The sequence below is a fragment of the Macaca thibetana genome, chromosome 16, assembly GCF_024542745.1.
Source record: "Macaca thibetana thibetana isolate TM-01 chromosome 16, ASM2454274v1, whole genome shotgun sequence".
NCBI classification, from domain to species: domain Eukaryota; kingdom Metazoa; phylum Chordata; class Mammalia; order Primates; family Cercopithecidae; genus Macaca; species Macaca thibetana.
The window spans coordinates 61,232,249-61,252,015 of record NC_065593.1 but is presented as its reverse complement, the minus strand read 5'-3'; the positions used below and the strand labels follow the sequence as shown (position 1 = coordinate 61,252,015).

The 19,767-nt window shown below is 51.4% G+C and overlaps 2 protein-coding genes across 2 annotated transcripts in view; one reads left to right on the top strand and one right to left on the bottom strand.

The window, feature by feature from the left end:
* The window catches only part of ENGASE (endo-beta-N-acetylglucosaminidase), a 639,565-nt gene that overhangs the window by 53,910 nt on the left and 565,888 nt on the right, over positions 1-19,767 (top strand). The gene's annotated exons all lie outside the window — the stretch shown is intronic.
* DNAH17 (dynein axonemal heavy chain 17) overlaps positions 1-19,767 on the bottom strand; it is a 151,320-nt gene that overhangs the window by 43,555 nt on the left and 87,998 nt on the right. The window contains exons 48-56 of the mRNA XM_050764133.1: positions 19,586-19,751; positions 15,610-15,712; positions 14,409-14,556; positions 13,953-14,044; positions 11,733-11,894; positions 10,757-10,921; positions 10,367-10,558; positions 3,721-3,987; positions 1,850-2,011 (exon numbers count right to left, since the gene is read on the bottom strand). Coding sequence (XP_050620090.1) covers positions 1,850-2,011; positions 3,721-3,987; positions 10,367-10,558; positions 10,757-10,921; positions 11,733-11,894; positions 13,953-14,044; positions 14,409-14,556; positions 15,610-15,712; positions 19,586-19,751 — 1,457 coding nt within the window. The remainder of the gene's footprint in view (positions 1-1,849; positions 2,012-3,720; positions 3,988-10,366; positions 10,559-10,756; positions 10,922-11,732; positions 11,895-13,952; positions 14,045-14,408; positions 14,557-15,609; positions 15,713-19,585; positions 19,752-19,767) is intronic.

Genomic DNA, 19,767 nt, shown 5'->3' with positions numbered 1-19,767 from the left:
CACGCATACACGCACACATGCACACATATATGTGCACACACATTCACACGCCTGCATCTATACACGTGCACACATTCACACGCCTGCATCTATACACGTGCACACACATTCACACGCCTGCATCTATACACGTGCACACGCATTCACACGCCTGCATCTATACACGTGCACACACATTCACACGCCTGCATCTATACACGTGCACACACATTCACACGCCTGCATCTATACACGTGCACACACATTCACACGCCTGCATCTATACACGTGCACACACATTCACACGCCTGCATCTATACACGTGCACACGCATTCACACACCTGTATATATACGCGTGCACATTCACAAACCTGCCTACCTGAAAAAGTACAAGGCTGAGAATATGTTTTCATATCCCAGGTAATTCTGCAAATATTTATTGTTCATTACTAAGGCTGGGTCCTGGGATTTAGAACCTCTTTCCCCAGCCCTCTGGGCCTGCCCATCTACCTGAAGGCAGGCACTGGGAGCTTTGCCCCAGAAATTGTCTCAGCAATGTTAATTTTAATTCAGGCCATTTTGAGAAGTAGTGAATTCATCCAACACACACATTTCAGGATGCACATATAGTGCTGGTGATGGGGCCAATGCCTGTTTCTAGGAAGTCTCTGCCTCGGGAACTAGAAACCCAAATCTACGCTCCAAGGGACACCTCTGAGCTGCAGAGTTACTGGGAGTGGCCAGTCTCATAAATGGAAGCTCTGCTGGCAAGCAGGCTCTTTCCCCATCTTTAAAAAACTAGGAAAAAGAGAAGCCAGTTTCAGGTTTATTCTAGCCTACTTAATAACTGCATATGTGTTCAAAAGAAGTAACAGATGGTAATAAAGGGTGGTTTATTCCAAGGGCTGCTCATGCCCCCTACTGAGTTGGTCAAAAGTGAGCCAGGGTTTACAGTTAATTTCCAGCCAAGCATTGAGCTCCAACAATGAACATGGGCACCATCTTTCATTGTTTTTTTGTGTTTTTTTTTTTTTTTTGAGATGGAGTCTTGCTCTGTCGCCCAGGCTGGAGTGCAGTGGCACAATCTCGGCTCACTGAAACTTCCGCCTCCTGGGTTCAAGCGATTCTCCTGCCTTAGCCTCTGGAGTAGCTAGGATTACAGGCACGCACCACCACACCCGGCTAATTTTTTATATTTCTGGTAGAGAAGGGGTTTCACCATGTTGGCCAGGTTGGTCTCGAACTCCTGACCTCAAGTGATCCGCCCGCCTTGGCCTCCCAAAGTGCTGGGATTACAGGTGTGAGCCACCACCCCCGGCCTTGGGCACCATCTTTCAATGAAAAGAGACTGCAATGATGGACCTGTCATTTCCCCTGAGGTGCACGAGGCAATGGCGTGTGCCCTTGTATATACTTATCCCAGCAAATACAGGCTCTCCAGCCAGTGCTCAAGGAAAGGTAGAAAGCCTGAGTGGCCGGATCTGTCCGCACGCTGCGTGTCCTCAGCCCTCCTGAACTGACCCTGGAGCCTTGGCCACACAGGGGCTGATTGGAAACCACCCCTCGCTGGCACAGGACTGCAGGACAATGAAACAAAAATACCCAACAGCCCACCTTGGTTTACAATTCTGATGGTTTGTTCGTCGTGAATTTTTTAGCGCTAATTTTGATTTTCAAAAATATTACATTAAAACCTCACTTATCTTGATGCCTGAGGTTTCTCGTAGCCTCTTAAACATTGAGCCCAAGGTGGACGCCTCACTTGGCTCACCCTAGTCCCAGCGCCCTTCTTTCCCAGGGAGCCAGCCCTTGGACCTGTCCTTGTCCTCTGGGCTCTGCACTCTGGCAGAAGTGGCCTCAGTGACTCACCGGAATTCCCTCGGTCTCCTCCAGGAAGCGCGCACTGACGGACACCAGGGCATCTTCCGGCCACTCATGGAACCAGTCGATGGCCGTGCAGTTGACCACAGCTGGGAATTTTCTGGCTCGTACCCGCAGCACGGAGCCCACAGGGGAGAAACACAGGATCACCTGGGTGTGGGAGACAAAGATGCGCTGGCCACTGGGACTGCAGTGCTGGGGCCTAATCCATCACTCTGCAGAAAGCTCTTCCAGAAATCCACGCTCCCTGCCCGGCTCAGCCGCCCAGGGTCTGGGGAGCGCAATCCTAGTTCTGGGTTTGAAGGGCGGCGGCCGCATTGCAGTGGATAAATGCTCATCTGGCTTCGTGCCTCTGGCTAGCAGTCCCAATCCCTCCGAAAGGGGCCCTTGCCTCTCTAAAAAAAGGCCAGGCAAAGGAAGGAATGGGGAGTGGGCACCCACATTGGGCAGATGAGGCCCCAGAACGGGCCAGACTCCAAGCCCTTCAGTTCAGCAGGAAGGGTCCCCGGCTGGGCCCTGAGGGAGAGTGGCTAATTCCAAGAAAGGGCAGGGAGTCCCTGGGACCCCAGCTGGAGAAGGTGCTGTGGAGACGGGCCTGGGGGACTCTCTGGCTAGATGAGGACCTCCCTTGTCAGGGGTCTCAGCCTCCCAGCTGCCCTTGCTCTCTGGTCCCCTTTCATGGCGTAGGTGTTGCACAGATGCTGCTACTCATGGCGGTGGCTCACTGCCTGGCTGACTTTGCACCTCTCACTGCGTGATGATGTGAGGGTGTGGGACAGACCTGGCACTGGCAGGGCACCAAAGAGGATCCAGGAGCAGGCAGCGCCCATCAGGGGACACCTTTGGACAGCCCAGGAGAGCTATGGGGTTGGCACCCTGCAAAGGGCAGCACCACTGAACTCTGGAGAGGACGAGGTCAACAGATCCAAGGGGTTCTCTGTCCTACTAGGGGAGTTTAGCCTGCTTACCCTAGAGGCAGTGTCGAAAGTCAAGGTGTGGTCAGGCAGCACTTCGGGAGGCTGAGGCAGGTGGATCACCTGAGGTCAGGAGTTCTAGACTAGCCTGGCCACCATGGTGAAACCTCATCTTTACTAAAAATACAAAATTTAGCTGGGCGTGGTGGTGGGCACCTATAATCCCAGCTATTTGGGAAGCTGAAGCTGGAGAATCATTTTAACCCAGGAGGCTGAGGTTGCAGTGAGCTAAGATTGCACCATTGCATTCCGGCCTGGGCAACAAGTGAAACTCCATCTCAAATTAAAAAAAAAAAAAAAAAAAAAAAAAAAAAAAAAAAAGAGAAAGTCAAGGTGCAAGGTGCAAGGTGCATTTATCTACTTAAACTAGCTGTGTGTGGGGAGCAGTCCACACAGAGTCAGCTGTCTGTCCACATCTGTGGATTTAACCAACCATGGACTGAAAATTTCTTTAAAAAAATAATACAAATAAAAATATAACAACTATTCACATAGCATTTTACATTATATTAGGTATTATAAGTAATCTAGAGATGATTTAAGTAGAGGGGAGCGTGTTCAAAAATATGACACTGTTTTATATCGGGGCCTTGAGCATCCATTCCTCCGTGGATTCTGGTATCCATGGGGGTCCTGGAATCCAACCTCCTCAGATACCAAAGGACGACTGTAAGACACTTCTTTTGGCCCCAAGATACCTCTACAGACCCACGTGAAAAAGTCTCCAGGCTCTGGTTCATCAGACAGCCCCACCCCTCACACTCTCCTAACAGGATTTCACATCCCATGAAAGATCAGTCCCCCTGCTCTATGCAGAGCCTAAACCCTGTAGGCCATGGGTGCCAAGCTGGGCTCCTGAGGCCCTGCCGAAGACGGGAGTCCCACCTTGAGCTGTCTGCGCACTTTTTCGATGAAGAATTTCCAACATGCTTCCCGAGTGTCGTTCATGCCAAGGGACTTGACTTGGGGTCGCATGGAGGAGACGATGTTCTCCACCTCATCTTCCATAAACAGCCCAGGGATCTCTCCTGAGGCCAGCAGGTCATTAATCAGCACCAGAAACTGCTCCTCGGCCACCTGGGAGTCCGTCATCAGGAACACCGAGGGAATGTTCTTCACAGCAGCTTTTATGTACTGAGCAGCAAGGTCGACCTGGACGGAATGAGGACATGCTTAGGGGCCTTGGTAAGAAGATCCTCAATTAGAGACATCCTCCACAATCACCCAGAGCATGGGGCCATGGGTCCACCTTTTTTTTTTTTCTTTGAGACGGAGTCTTGCTCTGTCGCCCAGGCTGGAGTGCAATGGTGCAGTTGCGGCTCACTGCAACCTCCGCCTCCTGGGTTCAAGCAATTCTCTTGCCTCAGCCTCCCAAGTAACTGGGATTACCAGCACACGCCGCCACGGGGACAACTTTATTTTTTCCTGAGACAGAGCTCTGTCGTCCAGGCTGGAGTGCAGTGGCATGATCTTAGCTCCCTGCAAGCTCCACCTCCCAGGTTCACGCCATTCTCCTGCCTCAGCCTCCCGAGTAGCTGGGACTACAGGCACCCACGACCACACCTGGCTAATTTTTTGTATTTTCAGTAGAGACGGGGTTTCACTGTGTTAGCCAGGATGGTCTCGATCTCCTGACCTTGTGATCTGCCTGCCTTGGCCTCCCAAAGTGCTGGAATTACAGGTGTGAGCCACCGCCCTCAGCCCATGGGGCCGACTTTCTAAGAAACATAGGCCAGGTGCGGTGGCTCATGCTTGTAATCCTAAGGCTTGGGGAGGCCGAGGTGGGAGGATCGACTGAGGCCAGGAGCTCAAGACCAGCCTGAGCAACACAGCAAGACTTTGTCTCCAAGGAAAAGAGAAAAAGAAGGGTCCTGGAGACCCAAAACCTTGAACGGAGCACAGCCAGGTTCACAGCAGCCATCAGGACAACCCAAGTGTCCAACCATGCGTGAACAGGTACATAAAACGTTGGTCCATCTGTGTAACGGAATATGATGCAGTCTTAAAAAGGGAGGAAATTCTGACACGTGCTATAGCATGGACAGACCTTCAGGACATGACGCTGAGTAAAATAAGCCAGACATGAAGGGACAAATACTGTGTGATTCCACTTACATGAGGTCCCTAGAGTAGTCAAAGTCAGGGGCAGAAAGAAGAATGGAGATTGCCAGGGGCGGGGCTGGGGGAATGGGGACTTGTTGTTTAAAGGAGACAGAGCTTCTGTTTGGGAAGATGAAAGGGTCCTGGAGAGGGATAGTGGTGACGGTCACACAACAGCGTGAATGTGCTTCATGCCACTGAACTAGATGTTAAAGGTGATGAAAATGTCTTACTTTTTTACTCTTTTTCTTTTTTTTGAGACAGAGTCTTGCTCTGTTGCCCAGGCTGGAGTGCAGTGTCGCGATCTCGGCTCACTGCAACCTCTGCCTCCCAGGTTCAAGGAGTTCTCCTGCCTCAGCCTCCCAAGGGATTACAGGCGCGTGCCACTATGCCCGGCTAATTTTTGTATTTTTGGTAGAGACAGGGTTTCACCATGTCGCCCAGGCTGGTCTTGAACTCCTGACCTCAAGTGATCTGCCCACCTCAGCCTCCTAAAGTGCCAGGGTTATAGGTGTGAGCCACTGTGTCCAGCCGAAAATGTCTTACTCTATTTGTTTTGGAAAAAAAATAAAAATAAAAAAAATAAAAAAAACAGGCCGGACACAGTGGCTCACGCCTGTAATCCCAGCATTTTGGAAGGTCGAGGCGGGTGGATCACCTGAGGTCAGGAGTTCAAGACCACCTGGCCAACATGGTGAAACCTCATCTCTACAAAAAATACAACAATTAGCCATGCGTCATGGTGCACACCTGTAATCCCAGGTACTTGGGAGGCTGAGGTATGAGACTCACTTGAACCCAGGAGATGGAGGTTGCAGTGAGCTGAGATTGTGCCATTGCACTCCAGCCTGGGCAACAGAGTGAGACTCCATCTCAAAAAAAAGGAAATAAATAACAGTGAAAATGGTCAATTTTTATACTATGTATATTTTACCACACATGCAAAAGGAAAGAAAAAAATCTTAAATGGAGACCTTAAGAGGCCCTGAATAAATATACTGCAGGCTTGGACTGGGAGCCTTAACAGTCAACCCCCTTTCAGAGTCATCCAGAGCAGGATTTAAGGACAGGGCGACAAGATGATTTCACAGGAATTTTGCAAGAATAAATGAAAAGTTTTTTTTTTTTTTTAAGCATGTTACAGAGCAGTAGGAATAGCTTGTTATTTTTGAATATGCCATTTCCATGTATATATATGTTCAGAAACGCCTGCCAGGTTTATCCAAGTAGTGATGTATATTTCCAGCATTTTGGTGATTTGCTTATCTATAATATTTAATTTAAAAAACAAGACCTATGGGCTTCTGTACTTACTGAAGAGGCTTTAAAAGTGCCCATATAGGCACCCCTATGGCTGCTCCCTTCTTCGGAAGAAAGTCTGACTCCCTGAAGTCTCTCTGTTTAGAGAGAAACCTCACCAGGCCTCCTCTTTGGGAGTTGACCGGAGTCAGAAGCCACCCTCAAATCTCCTATGTTTTGACAAGCTAAGAAAAAGCAAGGGGAAGCTCTGAGCCTGGAAAAGCTGGTGGGCCGCAGGTGGGACTTGAGCCATGGCTACGTCCTTGGACCCTGCCTTGAGGCAAGGGGCGTAGTGTGAGAGCCAGCGATGACCTTGAGTCAAAAACTCGTCTTATTTCCCGGTGTAGCAAGCACACTGGGTGGAGACTGACCATACCAGAAATCTTTTCCTTTTTTCCTGATTTTACTTTTTTAGAGATAGGGCCTCACTCGGTTGCCCAGGCTGGAGAGCAGTGGCATGATCACAGCTTATTGCAGCCTCGACCTCCTGGGCTCAAGTGATCCTCCTGCCTTAGGATTACAGGCTTGAGCCACCGCACCTGGCCCATCTGGCTTTCACAACCACGCTGTCCCACATGGAGTGGCCCTCACCCTGCCCACTGTGACCGCTGGGCTGCCCCTGGATTCCGGCCTGCCTCCACCTCACCCTCCCCGCTCACTCTCTGGCACAGTCCCCTCCACTCCCGCCCTCTTATGCTGCTGAGGCTGGTCCCCACATCTCTACCCGCATCCTGTCCCTGCACTTCCCAAGCCCCACGTGTCCGCTGTGCACTGACCGCCTCATCCCCAGGTATCGCGTCTCCTCTGCGCCTGGCCCGAGGGTGGTTCTCCCCGACCCTCCCTCCTGTCTTGGTTGAGAGCCCCACGGTGCCACTGAAGCTGGAACTGCCTGCGTCCCTGTCATCACTGTCAGCCGACGACGGCAATAGTCACCTGCATCTAGGCCTGTCTAGGGACCAGCCATTAATAAGGGGCACAGGTTTCCCTTTCTCTGGCCAAAACATCAGCAGCGCCTTTCCTTGCCATAGCCAATGCCACTGGCAGTGGATAGGCAAGACACGGAGCCGAGATTTGGGAGTGGGGGTGTGTGAGACGTCAGGGTTAGGGAGTGGGGCTGCGAGGGTTAGGGTTAGGATTTGGGAGTGCGGGGTGTGAGATGCGCAGTAAGACCTCCCTGAGAATAACATGAGACCAAGCCCCCACCCCACCAATGGCTGCTTCTCACCCCTCCCCTTTCATTTGTAGGAAGCCGGGGGTGGGAGGTACCTGAGCTGCTGAGACCACGGCCCCTCATTCTGCTGAAAGGCTTTCTTCATGGGGCAGCCCAGCTCTGGCTGCTGACTCAGGCTGGGGGGAAGGTTTCCCAGAAATAAAAACTGCCCACTGCCTGGCCCCCGGGGGCTGTGTGTGGGGTGTGGGGTGTGGGGAGGGTAGCTGCGGTAGCATCTGAAGGTTTCGGATCCTGGACCCCAGCCGAGCCCCTGAGGTCACGCACGCCCTCTCGGCAGGCACAGCCCTCGCTGGCCCTGGTTTCCCCTCCTCCGTTCTCCCTTCTCGTCGCACCTGCCCGCTTTCAGCCTTTGTGGGGTCACAGGGCTTGTGCCCCATCTCCACCCGGGTCACGCTACAGCAGTTTCTGTGCTTTCAAACTATCCTTCACGTGTCCTAGAACATTACCACATCCTGCCCGCTCTGTCCCCTGCTCAGACATCTTGATGGCGTCTCGTTTTCTTGGGACCAAGCCCAGGCCTTTTCACACAGCACACTGTCCCCCAGGGTCCATTCTCCACCCCTTTCCTGTGCACCTGTAGCCTCCAGCAGGTGCCACAGCTTCTGGGACCTACTTTATATTACATAATCACAAACATGTATGTTACCCTCATAGGGGTGAGCCTGTTACTACGACAGCACTATTAGAACAAGAATCATGTGGAAATGGCTCAGGAGTCTGGCTCCCCCAATACGATACCGAAACTTTTAGCCCTGTTTACCTCTGCCCTTCGTTCTGAATCCACAGAAGCGGTTTAAGAAATGACAGTGATAGCAAAGCTGATTTGTGATGTGTGTAGGGGCAGTGAAATTCCACAGCCCAGATCATAGAGCCGCAGCAGCTGATGCCGACAAATAAAATAGCACCACTGAGGCTGAGGCTGAGGCTGAGGCTGAGCACCCATGATCAGCTCCAACATGAAGGATCAGGAAGAAAATCCCCGCAGGGAGGCAGAGCAAGGAAACGATGCTGTCGTGAACGTAACCCAACATGATTTAGTTAATAGACTAGAGACTTCAACGGAGAAAGCTCAGTAAAACTATATGGCTCCAGGTTCAAATGACACTTGAGTAGCCACAGATACCACCAATGTGAACTAACTCCATCAGATATGCTGAGAACCCATGACATGATATACCGCTGATGGGTCCAGAGGGCAGGGCTGTGTTCGGGAGTACCCATCTGAGTTCAAAAAAGAGCAGGCCGGTCCCTTTCTATATGGATAGAATCCACTGGGAAGGCAGAAAACAGCCAGCCAGAAACCGGAGGCTCTCCCAGAGGTTGGCTGTCCCTGGCACAGCCTGAACTGCCCCTCCAGGGTCTCTGCCTGCAGACGCCTCCCACCACTCCCAGCATCACTGGCTCCAGGTCTGCCTGCTAAAGCCATGAGCCCAGCGACTGCCTCAGGGCCATGTGCTGTGGGAGGGTCCCCTTAGGGCTTCCCCTTGGGTCTGGCATCTTCCTGCCCCCACAACAGCGGCCCCAGCACACACACAGAGAAGGCATGACCGTGTAGCATGGTGCAATCAATTTCAGGTCTAACCTCAGGCACGATGATTCCTTCTGAACTAATGGCACGCAGTTGCCTGGGAGAGCAGATGTTCAGGAGTAAGAAATCAATAAAAACCCTCAGCAGTGTGTCTTGGGCATGGGAGATCTTATGTTTACTCTAATGTTTATTTCATTCATTCCAAAAGCAGCCATTCAGCCTCTCAGGCACGCAGTTAGAAACCCAGTCACGGCTCTGAATTCTGTAATCTGGACAGACAATAGGGAACAATTTGGGACACTTAGTGACCAAGGGCAAGAATCCAATCTCTCTGCCTCTGTGATCTGGGTTGACTTTCTGGACTTGTGTCCATCGAGTAGTCAATAGACACACTCTTCACCTCAGTCACACAGGCCGGAAGGTTTCACACTCTTCACCTCAGTCACACAGGCCGGAAGGTTTCACACTCTTCACCTCAGTCACACAGGCCGGAAGGTTTCACACTCTTCACCTCAGTCACACGGGCTGGAAGGTTTCACACTCTTCACCTCAGTCCCCTGGGCCGGAAGGTTTCACACTCTTCACCTCAGTCCCCCGGGCTGGAAGGTTTCACACCCTTCACCTCAGTCACATGGGCTGGAAGGTTTCACACTCTTCACCTCAGTCACATGGGCTGGAAGGTTTCACACTCTTCACCTCAGACCCTGGGCCGGAAGGTTTCACACTCTTCACCTCACTCACATGGGCTGGAAGGTTTCACACTCTTCACCTCAGTCACACGGGCTGGAAGGTTTCACACCCTTCACCTCAGTCACATGGGCCGGAAGGTTTCACACCCTTCACCTCAGTCCCCTGGGCCGGAAGGTTTCACACTCTTCACCTCAGTCACACGGGCTGGAAGGTTTCACACTCTTCACCTCAGTCCCCTGGGCCGGAAGGTTTCACACTCTTCACCTCAGTCCCCCGGGCTGGAAGGTTTCACACCCTTCACCTCAGTCACATGGGCCGGAAGGTTTCACACCCTTCACCTCAGTCCCCTGGGCCGGAAGGTTTCACACTCTTCACCTCAGTCATACGGGCTGGAAGGTTTCACACTCTTCACCTCAGTCACACGGGCCGGAAGGTTTCACACTCTTCACCTCAGTCACAGGGGCCGGAAGGTTTCACACTCTTCACCTCAGTCACATGGGCACGCACACTGGCTGGAAGGTTTTCTGGCCTCTGTTTCTAAGATAAAGATCCTTTAGATAAGGGCTATTGGTGATGCTCGGACTCCCTGTGCTGGCTGGCTTCATTTTGGAAAAGGGAGTGAAGTTTTTCTTTACTCCCCGACTCTACCCCAAAAGGCAGCTTATTGCACTGTAAGCTCTCACCTTGAGGTCGGGGATCCCGTAGCCCTTCTTGAGGGTGATTTGAAACACGTCAAGGCCGCTGATGTATGCTGCCAGGCGGGAGAGGCTCTGTTTGCCACTGCCACCCACCCCCACCAGCAGGGCATTCCCCCGGGGAAACTCCAAGATGCGATTAATCCTGCAGATATGAGCCACGGCATCCTCAAACAGCACCTACAGAAACCAGAGAGATCCTGCAACATCCTGTAGCACCTGGAATCACCTCTGTTCACCAGCACAGACTGCACACGCTGAGGTGTGCACCGCGCGCCACACAGCCCCACAGAATGCCACTCGGATATTGATAATGCAACCGGAGAGGGTGACCCTGTCCAGGTCCTGTGCCCTTGCTATCAGCTCCAGCCTGCTCACCAAATTCATGACTGCATTAATTTCATTGTAGCTGTCCAGGACGTCCACGAGGAGCTTGTTCAGAGGAGCCACGTCGGTTACAGGAACATATTTAGGATCGCCAATCCCTTGAGCAAAGTGGCAGAAGATATTTGGCTTGGCAAATAAGAGTTCATCACCAAGATCCTAGAGAAAAAAAAGATGATACTTCTGGTTTTTGCCACCATGACCGCACAGATAGTTAACAGCAGCTCAGTACTTTGCTAAAGTGGCCTAGGAGGTCACGCCGGGGTACCAGGCCAAGTCTCCAGGGGCCCAAATCTGCTGCTGTGGGCCCAGCAAACCACTGGGGCAAAATTTCCTAGGGTGGGAGGGTCCCATCCCCACCATATTAGGAATGAATTCATAGTCCAAAGAAATGATTCTGCCAAGAATACATGGGACACATCAGCGAGGCACACTGAGCCAAGCAGGGCCTTTCTCCACCCCAAGTGGACAGAGGGAGGTGATCACACCCTGATCTACTGAGTGGTCAATTCTTCCTCACTTGGATCCACAGTCACATGCTGGAATTATCACGTGGAACCCTCGGATCCACAGCCACGTGCTGGAATTATCGTGTGAACCCTCGGATCCACAGTCACATGCTGGAATTATCGCGTGAACCCTTGGATCCACAGTCACGTGCTGGAATTATTGCTCGGAACCCTCGGATCCATGGCCACGTGCTGGAATTATCGCGTGGAACCCTCGGATCCATGGCCATGTGCTGGGATTATCGTGTGAACCCTTGGATCCATGGCCACATGCAGGAATTATCACGTGGAACCCTCAGATCCATGGCCACGTGCTGGAATAATTGCGTGGAACCTAACATGGATCTTTCCACCCCCAAAAAGGGCCCTTCCGAGAGGGCTGCAGTTCTCATTGGCTGCCAATGCTCCACCCTCTTGGAGCCATTCTGGGCTCGGCAGAGGGACCGAGCAGCTTGACTTACATCAAAGAACTTCTTGGTGGAGGCCATGGTGACTCTATGCAATGTTTCCTGGTCTTTTTCGTCAACCATTTTGTCACCATACACTCGTTCAGCCTCATGTAGCCAAAGGCGGACAAGGTCCAGTGGGGTTTTCAGAACTTCTGCTGTGGAAAATAAGAGTCCCTGCCCCAAACACGGGATGGTCAGCACCATCAGCTGTTATGAAGGCGAGCCCAGTGCTAGACACAGATGACCTGAGCAGCAGCCCTTCCCCTGGGGTGAGGGGACCTATTCAGCTGTTGGCACAGCATTCACTTGGGGCCAGGGAAGCCACTCATCACGGAGGTCCCACAAATCCCAGATGTCAGAGTGTGTGTCTGTGTCCTGAGAGATGTGGCGTTTTCCTCACAGGACAGGGTTGGGGCCTCATCCTCTAGTAGAGTGAATGGTGGAGGAGGGACAAAAGAGGCTAATTGCAAGGGGAACCAGGTGACTGATGCCACAGGGCAGGTCACAGACTTGGGTACCGCAGCAAGCCTATCTGGTCCAGTCCTGGCTTGGCCATTTACTAAGCAAGCAACCCTGGGCAAGCTTGACAAGAGCTTATTGAGGGCCTTGAATTTCCCAGGCACAGCGATGATGTGACAGACCCTGACGCTGTGGAGTTGAAATGCCAGTGGGGGAGGTGGCCAGGTACACAAAGAAACAAGGTAACCGCACACTATGATGTGTGCTCTGAATAACACACCCAGGGCAGTGAGACAGAGTGTGAGGGATGAGGAGCGGCCTCTGTGAGGGCGTGGCGTTTGGGCTGATACTTTATTTTATTTTAATTTTTACTTTTTGATATGTAGTCTCACTCTGTTGCCCAGGCTGGAGTGCACTGGCATGATCTCGGCTCACTGCAACCTCCGCCTCCTGGGTTCAAGTAATTCTCCTGCCTCAGCCTCCTGAGTAGCTGGGACTACAGAGACACGCACCACCATGCCTGGCTAATTTTTGTATTTTTAGTAGAGATGGGGTTTCACCATGTTGGCCAGGCTGGTCTCAAACTCCTGACCTCATGATCTGCCTGCCTCAGCCTCCCAAAGTGCTGGGATTACAGGCGTGAGCCACTGCACCCGCCTGGGCTGATACTTTAAATGGGAGGAGGTGGGCGTAACTTAGCCTCCCTCAGCCACAAACTCAGCCACAAAATGGGGATATAAGCACCAAACTTATGTGTTGTTGGAGGAGGAGAAAATAGGAATGTAAGGTGCCAAACCCAATCCCTGACTCAGAGTAAGCAGTCAGTAAATGAAATATTACCATCACCACCACCATCACTATCAACATAACCATCACCACCACCACCATCATCATCATTACATCACCATCATCACCATTGTCACCACCATCACCATTACCACCGTAACACCACCATCATCACCATTACACCATCATATCACCACCACCATCACTATCATAACCATCACATCACCACAATCATCACCACCATCACCATCATCACCACCATCATCACCACCATCATCACCATCACCACCACCATCATTACCATCACCACCACCATCATTACCATCACCACCATCACCACCATCATCACCATCACTATCATAACCATCACATTGCCACCATCACCACCACCATCATCACCATCACTATCATCATAACTATGACCACATCATCACCATCATCACCACCATCACCATTATCATCTCCACTACCACCACCACCATCACATCACCACCACATTACCATCACCATGATCATATCACCATCACCATTATCACCATCACCACCACCACCACTATTATCACCACCATCACTACCTCTATCACCATCATCACCACCATCATTATCACCATTCTTACCATCACCACCACCATCACCGCCACTGTCACCACCACCGTTATCACCATCACCATTATCACCACCATCACTACCACTATCACCATCATCATCACTACTACTATTGTCATCACCACCATCATTATCACCACCACCATCACCACTACCATCACCATTACCACCGTCACTACCATTGTCACCACCACCGTCATCACCATCACCACCACCATTATCATCATCATCACCATTACCACCATCACCACCATTATCATTACCATCACTATCACCACCATCGTCAGTCCACACCTCCCTGAGAGCTGTGGTGAGGAAAGCAACTGTGGATTGGGCACTGGGCCGTAAGGCAGGCATGACACAAAGCTACAAGAGCAGTACCTGGAAAATATTGGAGAGGTCCCTGAGGTTGAAGACATAATGAAACTTAATGGCCGTGGGAAGAAATGTTGCTGCAACTTTCTGATGCAAAGCTGTTAGAAGAAAAAGACACGTCGATTCTTATGTACTCTTAATGGCCCCAGGAAGTGCAAGCTTCAAGTTTCTAAAGCCAATGGACTACAAAATGGTGACAACTGGAGTAAGAAATCGGCACAGCTCTTCGAAGAGGAAGTTTGCTGTTCTCCTTAAATCATTTGTGTATCGAATTTCCTAGCCTCTACCTCCCCATGAAGCAATTGTATTTCACAATTTCTCCTGTTGAAACATAGCATCGTTTTAAAAATATTGATTCAGAAGTACAAATAAAATATTTATCAAGGGAAAATGTGAAGAACCATCAGCCCACAGAGCCGTAGGTTTTACCGACGGGAGAGGGGATGAGACCAGCCAGCTTACCCAGGGCCGCGGCCACCAGCTGGTTGCTTATCCTCTGGGTAGCCATGGAGACCGAGCGGAAGGCCAGGTGCTGTGTCAGGATCGTGTTGTAGATGGTGGTGAGGGCCTCCTGGCCAGGGAAGCTCACAGCAAACACGCAGAAATGGCGCTGCCCGGGAACAACCACAAACTCCCGTCAGCCAGCTCTTGGGGTCCTGCCTGGGGCCAGGGCCACCTTCGCGGGAGAGTGGCCCCTGTCCTCATGGTCGAAGGTCTTTTAGGCACTGTCAGAATGGGCAGTTACCCTCCTTGTGCCTTGCACGTGGTAAAACCGCATTAAGTATCACTACACGTGAAACAGTCACACTTACGTCATGCTCTCAAGAAGAATTTTGGCATAGGCAAGAGAGGGGCTCAGAGCACAGGCCTGGGTTTAAATCCAGGTCTGTGTGTGTGTAGATAACTTAGAGGCAGAGTCTGTCCGGGTAAGGGCTACAGATAAAATACAGGATGCCCTGCTCAATCTAAATTTCAGATAAACAACAAATATATGTGTGTGTGTGTGTGTGTGTGTGTGTGTGTATACATTTTTAAGAATAGTATGTCCCAGGCCAGGCACAGTGACTCACGTCTGTAATCCCAGCACTTTGGGAGGCCGAGGCGGGCGGATCACTTGAAGTCAGAAGTTCGAGATCAGCCTGGCCAATATGGTGAAACCTCCTCTCTACTAAAAATACAAAAATTAGCCAGGTGTGGTGGCGCACACCTGTAGTCTCAGCTAGTCAGCAGGCTGAGGCAGGAGAATCGCTTAAACCTGGGAAGCGGAGGTTGCAGTGAGCCGAGATCAAGCCGTTGTACTCCAACCTGAGCGTCACAGTGAGACTCAGCCTCAAAACAAAAACAAAACAACAAAAAAAGAACAGTATGCCCCAAATATTGTATGTAACATACTTAGACTAAAAAAGTATTTATCTGGAGTTCAGATTTGACTGCATTTTTATCTGCTAACTCTGCCAGTTGACCAGGTCACAGGGAAGGCTGGCTAGCTGTCCGTCCTCCCCATGCCCTGGAATTTTCTGATACATTCTGCAAGGTTAAGGAGTTCTCCAGAGAATGTCAGCCTGCAGCCCTAACATCCTAAACCAAAGTTTTTCCTCTCATTTGCCAGAAGCAAGCCTCAGACTCACGGCAGGTGACGGGAACGAGTGTGGTTTCTGCTTACCTGAAGCCTGGGGTCGATGGTGAAGGATCCAGAAGTGGGGTTCATGCAGGCCACGTACTGACAGTTATGGACGTCTTTTAACGTCAGCTTATGTCTGTCGTACCTGAGGGGGGAGACCAGCGTTCATGCTGCACCCCCGGCCTGGAGGAGCCATCCCCTGCCCCCACTTCGCTTCCAAGAATGCCCTCCTTGTTTTTTTTTTTTTTGGTGGTGTTGTTGCTGTTTCTTTGAGACAGAGTCTTGCTCTGTCGCCCAGGCTGGAGTGCAGTGGCGTGATCTTGGCTCACTGGAAGCTCTGCCTCCCGGGTTCACACCATTCTGCTGCCTCAGCCTCCCGACTAGCTGGGACTACAGGCACCCGCCACCTTGCCCAGCTAATTTTTGTATTTTTAGTAGAGATGGGGTTTCACCGTGTTAACCAGGATGGTCTTGATCTCCTGACCTTGTAATCTGCCTGCCTTGGCCTCCCAAATGCTGGGATTACTCCATGTGGTTTTAAAAACCCTCCACAGATACTGACAATATGTGAAACAGCTGCTGTGACTTCATGCTCTCAAGAGAAATTTTGAAACAAGAGGCAAAAGAGTGGCTCAGAGAGCAGGCTGGGGTTTATGTTCCAGTTCTTCCCCTGAGCGATGCTGGGGCTCTGGGAACTTGGTTAACATCTCTCTGCCTCAATATCCTCTCCTGTGCGATGGGTCATTAGGAGGATAAAATGAGCTAACATATGAAAAAACACTGGGAAGGGTACCTGACATACAGTAAGTATGCAAAAAAAAAAAAAGTTCACCGTCCCTGTCATCAGGATAATTATTAACGGCTGCTATTATGAAATAAGCTGAATAGGTCAGGCACAGTGGCTCACGCCTGTAATCCCAGCACTTTGGGAGGCTGAGGTGGGCAGATCACTTGAGGTCAGGAGATCGAGACCAGCCCGGCCAGCATGGTGAAACCTTGTCTCTACTAAAAATACAAGAATTAGCCGGGTGTGGTGGCATGTGCCTGTAATCCCAGCTACTCGGGAGGCTGAGGCAGGAGAATGGCGTTAATCCAGGAGGCGGTGGTTGCAGTGAGCCGAGATCATGCCAGTGCACTCCAACCTGGGCAACGGAGCGAGACTTTGTTTAAAAAATAAATAAAATAGGCTGAATAATTTCCTTGATGTCACACTACACTACTTTTTTTTTTTTTTTTTTCTGAGACAGGGTCTTGCTCTGTCACCCCAGCTGGAGTGCATTGGTGGTCACGGCTCATGGCAGCCTCGATCTCCTGAGCTCAAGTCATCCTCCCAACCTCAGCCTCACACTACCATGCCCGGCTAAGTTTTTGTAGAGACAGGGTCTCACTGTGTGACCTGGTGATCCTCCTGCCGCCGCCTCCTAAAATGTTGAGATTACAGGCGCGAGCCACCGCGCTCAGCACCTTTGTTTTTTCCCCCGCCATTATGCACGCTGTATGCTGAAAGTTGTTGTCTCTTGTTAGTTTCTAGTAATTCTTTGTATATTTCAGATATTAATCCATTGTCAATTTTACACATTGCAAATGTTTTCTTCCATTCTTTTATTTCTCCATTATATTTGTCCATGGTGTCTCTCATTGAGTGAAATTCCTTAATTTTGATTTAAATCACAGCCATCAATTTTTTGCCTTTCTGTGTGTGCTTGTGAAACTTTTGTCTGAGAAGTCCTCCCCTGCGCACACTTCTCAGGTCACGGATGTTGTCCCTGTTTGCTTCTATCCACCTCACAGTTCACCCTTTGCCTGTGGGCCTGTCCTTCCCATGGGCCCCATCTTGTCTGCCTGACTTTTCTTCCACAAGTGAGCCTTTTCCTAACACATCCACTAAATGGTCCATCCTTCCCTGTTGTCGTGGGGACATGTTAATCCAATATTCTAGAGGGATCTTTTATCTTTTGAAAACTCAAATCTGATTCTGCCACCCCTCCTGAAGATCCTTCAGGGTAAACTCCACGGCAGATGTGGACCTAGGGCTGAAGCTTAAGAATGTGGCGGTCCCTCCTTAAGGAAAAGAAAACAAAAATCTTAAGGACATTTTACAAGAACACGTGACCCTGTGAAGCTCTTGGAAGGGGACTTGAGACTTGGGGGAGCCGAGGCTGAGCCCCCACGGTCCTCACAGTAGACCTGCCTGCAGAGAGGAACGAGTGGGCTCTCATGCATGCACCTGCCCTCCTCTCCTGTCTGGGTACCCTCAAATCTCCCACCCCACACCACAGGCAATTCTTCTGAAATGATGTCAGACTCTCTCCAGGCTCCCTGCTCAGAGTGGCAGCTATATCACCTCCCGCAGGGAGCCACCTCTCATGCCCGCGTCCCCACATCACAGCCTGCAGCACAGCATAGGCTTCCTACAGTTGTGAGCTCTGGGAGTGTCGTTTAGTGAGGAAAAGGCAGGTGATGGAGTCAGACATATCTGAACTCAAAATCCAGCTCCGGCTGAGTGCGGTGGCTCACGCCTATAGTCCCAGCACTTTGGGTGGCTGAGGTGGGCGGATCACCTGAGGTCAGGGGTTCAAGACCTGCCTGGCCAATACGGTAAAGCCCCATTTCTACAAAAATACAAAAATTAGCTGAGCGTGGTGGCAGGCACCCATAATTTCAGCTACTCGGGAGGCTGAGGCAGGAGAATCATTTGAACCCAGGAGGCAGAGGTTGCAGTGAGCCAAGATCATGCCATTGCACTCCAGCCTGGGCAACAAGAGCGAAACTCTGTCTTGGAAAAAAAAATATATAAAAAAAAAATCCAGCTCTGCCACTCATTAGGGCCCTGACCTTAAGTAGGCAACCTAATCCCCCATGCCTCCCTTTCTTGGCATGAGACCAGGCTTCACGAACAAACGGACTGGTTTCTAGGCTCCTTTGGCCTGAGAAGGCTCCGGTTTGGCCTGAGATATTTGCTTATTTTAAGAGACAACTGTGGCTGGGCACGGTGGCTCACACCTGTAATCCCAGCACTTTGGGAGGTCGAGGCGGGTGGATCACCTGAGGTCAGGAGTTCGAGACCAGCCTGGCCAACATGGCGAAACCCCTTCTCTACTAAAAGTTCAAAAATTAGCTGGGTGTGGTGGCGGACGCCTTTATTCCCAGCTACTCAGGAGACTGAGGAAGGAGAATTCCTGGAACCCAGGAGGTGGAGGTTGCAGTAAGCCAAGATCGAGCCATTGCACTCCAGCCTGGGTGACAGAGCAAGACCTCGTCTCAAAAAAAAAAAACAAAAAAAGAGACAACTGACCTGAATGTTCTCATCTTTCCAAGCTGCAAACCTAAACGTGCCACCCTCGGCTTCTTGGTGCCATTAGGAGAAAGTCTGCACTCTGTACCAAGGCCCTGGGATTCCGGCCGCAGCTGCCCTGGACACCCTCTCCCTCTGGCTCTCACATTCCTGCCACACCGGGCCCTCCCTGGGCTCCTTCACCTGCCCCAAGGACTTTACACGTGGCATTCTCTCCACCCAGAGTGCTCTCCCTCTAAGGTCCCACAGCCAGGGCGACACAGCTTCCAGATGGTGGAGCACCATCTCCCCAGGGGCATCTCTCTGCTGGGACTCTGAGGAACTGGGGGCTCCTCTGTGACTGCGCTGGGGGTTTTCCTCAGGGCTCTTCCTTTACCAGGTAATGTGCTTCTTCATCTCCCGGTGGGACAGACACCTCGGTGGAAGGGGGGATCCCCTCCACTAGGGCTCTAGGCCACAGCTATATGTTTGTGAAATGGGCGATGGACGAAACTGATACAACCTCTCCCCTGCCCTGGCCCTGCCTCAATGCCTTGTGGTCACACAAGCTTGGGGGCCCAGCTACGACCCGTGTCTCCCAACCCAGGTTGCAGCCCCGTCCCCATGGCCCCACACCAGTCCGGCCCTACTGCCCTGGGGCTCCACCTCTTCCTGCGCCCCTCCCTGGCCCCGCCCTCACCGCCCCGTGGCCACGCCCTTCCCCCGGGCCCCGCCCCATCTAACCAGTGCCGGTGGTCCATGTGCTGCCGGATGAGGGTGTGTGGGGCCACCGTCCCATACTTGTCCACCTCGGGCATGTTCATGTCGTCGATGAAGTAGATGAGCTTCTTAGTGCCTGGCGGCCCGTAGTTCCTCCCCGATTTCTTCTCCAGCGGCTTCTCCAGCACCCCTAGAGAGGGCAGAGG